General features: G+C 65.7%; 1 protein-coding gene across 1 annotated transcript in view; it reads right to left on the reverse strand.

The window, feature by feature from the left end:
* MNEG_3643 (putative serine/threonine-protein kinase roco8) overlaps positions 1 to 5,798 on the reverse strand; it is a gene marked incomplete at both ends in the record, with an annotated part of 8,018 nt that extends 2,220 nt beyond the window's left edge. The window contains 12 exons of the mRNA XM_014047882.1: positions 313 to 403; positions 694 to 844; positions 1,051 to 1,183; positions 1,503 to 1,859; positions 2,198 to 2,278; positions 2,672 to 2,881; positions 3,105 to 3,335; positions 3,595 to 3,733; positions 4,051 to 4,193; positions 4,399 to 4,573; positions 4,788 to 4,894; positions 5,769 to 5,798. Of these exons, the coding sequence (XP_013903336.1) occupies positions 313 to 403; positions 694 to 844; positions 1,051 to 1,183; positions 1,503 to 1,859; positions 2,198 to 2,278; positions 2,672 to 2,881; positions 3,105 to 3,335; positions 3,595 to 3,733; positions 4,051 to 4,193; positions 4,399 to 4,573; positions 4,788 to 4,894; positions 5,769 to 5,798 (1,848 nt within the window). The remainder of the gene's footprint in view (positions 1 to 312; positions 404 to 693; positions 845 to 1,050; positions 1,184 to 1,502; positions 1,860 to 2,197; positions 2,279 to 2,671; positions 2,882 to 3,104; positions 3,336 to 3,594; positions 3,734 to 4,050; positions 4,194 to 4,398; positions 4,574 to 4,787; positions 4,895 to 5,768) is intronic.
* Positions 5,799 to 7,133: the final 1,335 nt, after the last annotated feature.

Below are 7,133 nucleotides of genomic sequence, written 5' to 3' on the forward strand. Positions count from 1 at the left end.
TGTGTGTGTATGGCGTGTGTGTGTGTGTGTGTGTGTGTGTGTAGTGTGTGTGTGTGTGTGTGTGTGTGTGTGTGTGTGTGTGTGTGTGTGTGTGTGTGTGTGTGTGTGTGTGTGTGTGCACGCACATGCAGTGTGCATGAGCCCGGTCTGCATGTGCCAGGGCCTGCGAGACATAGTGATGGGTAGCATGCGTTTCATGTGCCCACACTTGCATGAGCGTTGATTGCATGTGGCGTGGATTTCCTGACTTGAGGAAGCAGCGCAGCCAAAGGTGCGTGATCCGCAAGATGTAAAAGGGGCCCCTGCACTCACGCCGACCACCGCCACGACATCCACGGCGACTTCGCCGCCCTCCAAAATGCGGTGCCACCGCCCCGTCTTCATCGCGGCGCTCAGCGTGCCCCTGCGGGCCGGTGGGACACGGCGGCGACGGTTGCGATCGGCGCGGTCAAATTCTGTGCCTCACCACCTGTGCCGGCTGCCTGTGCCCCGTGGGGACGCCCCAGCATCAACACCAGGATTGGTGAGGTATTGGACGCGTCTGTGGCACCATTAGCACCAATCTGGAAGACACACAGGACGCCTAGCGGCACGCGGGGAGCCCATCGTTGGCTACGTCACTGAGTCAGCACCCAAACGTCACTTGCGGTGTCACCCCACGGGTGTCACCCCACCGGCGGCGTCACCCCTCACCCGTCGCAGTACTCCATGACGAGGATGTTGTACGTCTCCCCGACCGCCTCCCCTGGCAGGACCCGCCTGTACCGCGGCCCGCAGCCGGCGGCCGCGGCCGCCCCGCACGCGCTGAGGGCAGAGTCCATCACCCCAGTCGCCCCCGCAGGGCCTGGGTTCGGGGATTCGTTCACGGTGAGGAGCGGGGCGGACGGCGATGACGCATGCGAGCCGTCAGTCCATAAGCTGGGGGCCAATGGGGCGCGAGGAGCTTGGCATTTTGCAGGGGCTGCGGAGCCGCCCACACGGAGCCGAGCTGGTCCCGGGCACAGCATGACGTGCGAGCTGGAGGGTGTGTCGGCGCCGTGGGCTCGTCACCTGCGTCGGCCGCGACCATGTTTGTCAGACAGCAGTAGACCTGGACAATGTTGGGGTGCTGCACGCTGGACAGCACCGCCATCTCCATTACATCGGGGACCGCCTCGAAGTCGCAGGAGCGGGCGTTGAGCACCTGGGGGGGAGGTGCGCGCATGGTGTGATCATGTGGCGTCATCCCGGGCATTAGGCGACATAGCGCCGAACAGGGCGTGTGAAGCGAGGCAGCAGCGTCGCTCCGCCTGCAGGCCGCGTGGGAGCCGTGCCGCGGGCGAGCTGCTCAACCGCCCCTGGGCGTGTGCAAAGGTCAGATGGTGATCAGCCTGTGTCGGGGATCAAACGGCTGCACCTGCAGCGGACTGGTGACTGCGGACATGCAGGGAAAGCTGCGCCCTCCGCTGGAAGAGCTGACAGCGCCCCTCCGCCCCGCCCCCGCAAGCCAGCCAGCTCCGTACCTTGATGGCCGCCGCCGCCGTGTGCCACGTGCCGCGGAACACGCGCCCAAATCCCCCGCTGCCCAGCGCCTCGTGGATTTCCAGATCCGACTGGAAGCTGAGCAGGCTGCTGCGGCGGCGCCCGCTGTGCAGCTGCTGCTGCAGGACCCGCAGCATCCCCTCGGCGCACAGCTGGCGGCTGCTAACCTTGGACAGCCGCGACGCGCGCCGCGCGCGCGGCGCCCGGGCGCCGCGCGAGTCTGACGAGTCGCAATGGTCGTCCGCGCCCGCGGCGGCGCCGGCGTCCGACGGCAGGGGCGTGCGCGGGCCGGAAGCAGGCGCAGGGTGTGGGGCAGCCTGGGGGCCGCCGAGCTCGACCTGTCGTTTAAGGGAGGCCAATGAAGGCATGAGGGGCAGCCGATCAGAGGCCCGCTTGGCACAGAAGTGAAGAGTCAAGCATGCAAATCCAGTGTCATTTTACTTCCCAATGATTACGCTCGCCCTCAGCGCGGTGGTGAGGCTGGTGACACAGAGGGCGGGCCGAGGAGACCCGGCCTGCAGGCGCCTGTGGCCGGGATGCTCGCTGCTCTTTGTTTGCTGCGGTTGCTGGCAAAGCGCGAGCACGCAGCAGCGCTTGGACGGATGATGCAGTTGTTGCCCGACCGCGCTCTGGGTCAAACATGGTCAACGGCTTGCGCGATCGCTTTGCAGCACACCTCCTGCACGATCATCCTGATGAGGGGCATCTGCCCTGACAGCTTGTTGGCAATGGTCAGCGCCAGCGCGTGCACGAGTCCCTGGGAGGGTCAGACGAAGGGATGTGGGGGCGGTCAGACGCGTGCAGCTAAGATTTGAAAAGCACGCAGCAGCACGAGGGGCTGTTCGCAGGGTTGAAGGGGGGGAGAGGGGGGTGGAAAGGGGTGGGGTTGAGCGCGAGGGCGAGGAGGGCTTGAGGCGCGCACGAGGAGGGGTGGAGGCGATGGAGGGCGCACTGGACTGCCTCAGCACTGCCCTGGCACCTGCTTGTCTGGACACTTTTATAGAAGCATACGCACGCGCAAGCACCCAACTGAGGATACGTGCGCGCGCACGCAAGCACACACACACACGCACAAACACACACACAAACACACACACACACACGCACAAACACACAAACACACACGCATGCACACACACACATAACGCACCAGCACAGTCTCCTTGATATTCGAAAAATCGCACGGCACGTCCTGCGTCAGGTACAGCCCTCCCAGCGCCGTGCCGCCCCTCAGCAGTGGCACCACCACCAGCGACGACACCGCCTGGGACGCGTGCGTGAACAGGTCGCGCGCGGGGCTGGGGCAGCTCTGCATGTAGGCTGCAACGTCCTTCACGAAGCGCGCCTTCCTGCGGGTCACCTGTGCGCCAGCACAGGATAACGGCAATACATGGGGGTGCGCGCGTGAGAGCCAAGGGGTGAAGGACTGGGCTGCACGCACTACGCTCAAGGCACCCAGGTCCAGCGGCCCCATCCCCGCCGCCGCTTGGCAGCACCGCCGAGGGCCGCGGGTGTTTTCTGTGCTTTCCAAAAAATGGCAGCCCGCGCAGCCGCAGGCCACGCGGAAACGTCACAGGCCGCACCGCGCTGGCGACGAGGGTGTGGGCCAGCCCCAGCTCCCTGACGGTGACGTCAGCGCAGGGATCCTCGGCCAGCACGACGCTCCTGCCTTGGGACGCGTCCATGTAGTGGCGGCAGACGGCGTCCGCCCTCCTGGACTCAAACACCAGGCAGGTCACTTGCCCGCCGTCGACCAGGGCGAGCCTCACGCCCATGGAGATGTTTGTCGCGCGCCACATGGAGCGCGCGGTGCTCTGCGCGCCGGCCGCAGCAGCGGCGGCGGCGTGTTTTGTAGGTGCGCGCCGGCAACGTGAGGGCCGGGCTTTGCAACAGACAGGAAGAGGGGGGTTGGGAGTGGGCTCCCGCGCGAGTCGGTTGTGCATACACAAGCAGCAGAAGCTGCCGCTGTTTTGAGAGACTTTGTAGGCGTCGGTTCAAGACGCGGCGGCGCCGCATGTGCTATCAAGAACTTGGGTGCTGCACCCAGCGCCAGACGGCTGGCGGCCGGCCCACCTGCAGCAGGGCGCTGATCGCGGAGACGGGGTCTCCCGCGTCATCGATGGCGCGCATCATCCGCACAGCCTGCGCCACCTGCGCCGGCCGCACGTGCTGCAGCAGCCCCGTGGCGGCGGCGTCGAGCATTAAGAGCGAGCTGCGGCGGGGGGTGTAGAGTTTGCGTGGGCGGGCGGTGGGATCATGATCACCGCTTTGGTTCTCGGCAACACGCGAGCCTGTAGCATGCCAGGTGCGGCGGTTCAGAGTCGCATGTGAGATTTTAATTACGGTAAACATGCCAGCAGGGGTCAATACACCAACACACACTCACGCATGCACCACGGTCGCACGCCCATGCGTACACAAGCAAGCTCGTCCATGCGCGCGCACACATGCACACACGCACGCTTTGCACAGCGACATCGAGCCTCCATCCTCGTAAACGCACAGCCTGCCGCCCCCCCAACCACGCACTCGCTGTCATCGAAGCCGCGCGCCTCCATCCTCCCGACGACCAGGACTCCCCGCGGGCTGCCCTTCGGCCCTATGGCAGCTGCCAGGAAGCTGCGGAGGCCGGCCTTCCGGTGAAGGGTCGCGAGGTCGCGAGGCAGTTCGCCCTGTTTCATGGGGCGACGATGCGAGCACTCAGCCGCGCGCAAATCAGAGTTGTTAAGCAGGGGCCCCTTCACCGATCGCAGGCGCGACTGCGCGTGCACTCGGCTGCCTCGGTCGCAGCCGCCGCGCAGCTGGAAACCGCAGCACCCCCCCCCCCCTGCTCGCTCAAGCAAGCCGCGCCCCGGCGCCTCAAGCAAGCGCGCGCACCTGGAACGCAGGCGCGTCCGGGACAGCCAGTCGCCCCTCTCCGTCCTGCGCGAGCCGCACGGCGCTCCAGGCGTCGCCCCTGACCACGCTCGTGCGCTCGAGCGCGGACGCCCCCCTGCCTTCCGCTGCCATCAGGGCGGCGCAGCCGGGCTCATCCTCTGCAAACACATAGACCCTGAAGGGGAATGAGGGCAGGGCGAGGGAGCGGGCCGGGTAGGGGCGGGTTCTAACCAAGGGGTTCCACGAGCTTGCCTTTTTTTGGACCCTCCTTTCCGTCACCTGCGTTACTAACGCCACGGTCCCTGCGACAACCTCCTATCGCCGCCCGCCCTGCTCTTCCGCCGACCGCCCCGCCCGCGGCAGCCGCCCTAGGCGCCGCGGCCACCCACGCTGCGGCGTCGGCGTCCAGGTGGCGCATCACAATGGCTGCGGCCTCTGGCAGCGCCAGCAGCGGGTGGCTGGCGACCAGGGAGAGCTCCTGCTGCAGCGCCCCCATCTGCAGGGGGCGTTTTCGAGGTGTCACAGTGACGTCATCACTCATCAGCAGCGGCCGGGTCCCGTCGGGCCGGGCGGCAGGGCGGCGGCCGGAGGGGCGGGGGAGCGGGCGGCTAGCGGCGAGCGGCGGGCGGCGAGCGGCGGGGCTGGCGGGGTGGGATGGGCGGCGCGGCGGCAGGGCGCGCGCGCGCGGCGGCTTGCCTTGACCACTACTTCGATTTCCACGTAGCCTGCGGCGCCGGGGCCGGCTGCGGCGTGTGGCCTGCGCCGCTGACCGCCGGAACCGGCGCGGCCCCTCGGCGCCTCTGGATCCTCGCCGCATCCGCGGTAGCCGCTGGCGTCCCCGCCGCCGGCTGGTTGAGTGGCGCGAGGGCGGGGAGCCTGCGGCGGCAAGGGCCCGTTGGCAGCCGCAGGCGGGGCGTCCATTGTCGCCCCTGCACCGACAGCTGGGTTTGAAGCGCAAGCTCCCATTGCTGCTTTGAGGCTCTGTGTAGGTTGATCGGAGCCAGGAGCGGCAGTGGCGCGGGGCCATGTGGTCTCGAAGGTCTAGGCATGAATGAATGAATGCACATCGACGATGCGTCATGCGTCACACGGAGCGCTTCCTCTTGTAGCTGGCCGTTTGGACGCCACGGCAGCGGCAAGCACCACATCACATGCTCACGTCGCCTTCCGCCCTTTCAGCTAGGGTGCGGGGCGCACCGGCAGAGATCTGTTGTCCAGCACGGGTTACACCAGACGACTCGCACAACCCGCGCGCATTGAACCATATTTCGAGCCCCGCATTATGTGCTCTACTGGGTCGCTCAAACCACCACCAGCAGCCGCGGCATCGTTAGGCGCCCTGTGCTACAAAATCCCTCGTGCACTCTAACCTCGCTGTGGATCAATTTAGATGCAATCATAGTAAAGTGAGTGAACAGTAGACGTCCGCGGGTGCTTCTTGATGGTTGCTCGTCATCGGGTGTCGCACCAGTCCCAATGTTTACTTCTGGATTAGATAGCGACCCCTTTGTCTCGGCGAGCAACACCGCAATATGCAGGACCTCCATGAAATTCTAGTGTTGCATCACCAACGCTCTGGGCCTGCATGCGTTGCGCCACTGCAGCCATTGCTGCCGTAATGCTGTGCCTAGCCTTTCGCCAGGCCCATGCTCGCTCGTGGGCCGTGGTGCCGGGCAGCCGCTTGGCATGTCCTGCAGAATGCCTGGGTTTTGCTGTGTGAGCTTACGGTGCGGCGCCATAACCAGGCATAAGGAAGCCACCTGCCACGGGGCGGTCTGCCTCGTTCTAGCCAATGCATCGGCAGGCAGTCCGACCAGCCGCGTCGCAGTGGTGACATGCCCCTCCCTTCGCTTTCATCAAGATAGTCAAACTCCTCGCAGATGGATCATGCCGAACACACAGCACCACACAGCAAGTGCCATTGACGGGTGCGACCGTGCGTGCCAGCCGTGATGCATATAAAATGGCGTCCAGACAGCCGGCACGCAGGCTCCGGACTTATCTGATCCGTCTCATGAGGTGGGGTGATTTGCTGCCTGGATGTTCAGCTATGATGGGCAGGGACTCTGACTTGTGTCTAGGCAGGGACCAACGCTGGTATGGATGGTATAAACCTGACCTGGCGTTTACATCCACACAACAATGAAGTCCGTACGTCAGAAAAGCCAGCAGCAGCGCGGCGGCTGGCCGGGCGCCGCAACAGTCAACGTGGAGACCAATGAGGGGGCGTCTTGGATGGAACAAACACAAGCACGCGGCGCTGATGTGTCACATCATGGTGGGCAGGAGGTCTCCCTTGAGGGTGTAGAGGCCAACGGCGGGCCCCACAAACCTGGCGCGCAAGGGTTGGGGGTGAGAGGGGCAGGATTGAGCCGAAAGCGCTGCGGGGACGGCAGCGCCTCTAGGCCGCGCTGCGCGAAGCGTTCCCACGCCACACCCTGGGGCGGTTGCTGAGGCGGGGTTGCAGCCATGGCTGAAAGAACACTGCAACCCTTCCACACACGCCACGACGACATGGCACCAGACGGCCTGCGTGTCTTGCCTAGTGGCCCTGGCTACATCGGAGCCTTTGCCCCAACTCTTTCTTGCCCCAATCGCAGCGACCCCCAGTGTCAGCGTACGCAAGCGCATCGCCTTACGTGGTGCACGAGCCTGCGCGCACCGACCGTGCAGCCCTCGCCCGCCCTCTGCCCGATGACCCTGCCCCACATACTGCGTTTCGTCGCCGTCACCGT

Source organism: Monoraphidium neglectum, assembly GCF_000611645.1.
Source record: "Monoraphidium neglectum strain SAG 48.87 unplaced genomic scaffold scaffold00467, whole genome shotgun sequence".
In the NCBI taxonomy this organism is placed as follows: Eukaryota; Viridiplantae; Chlorophyta; class Chlorophyceae; order Sphaeropleales; family Selenastraceae; genus Monoraphidium; species Monoraphidium neglectum.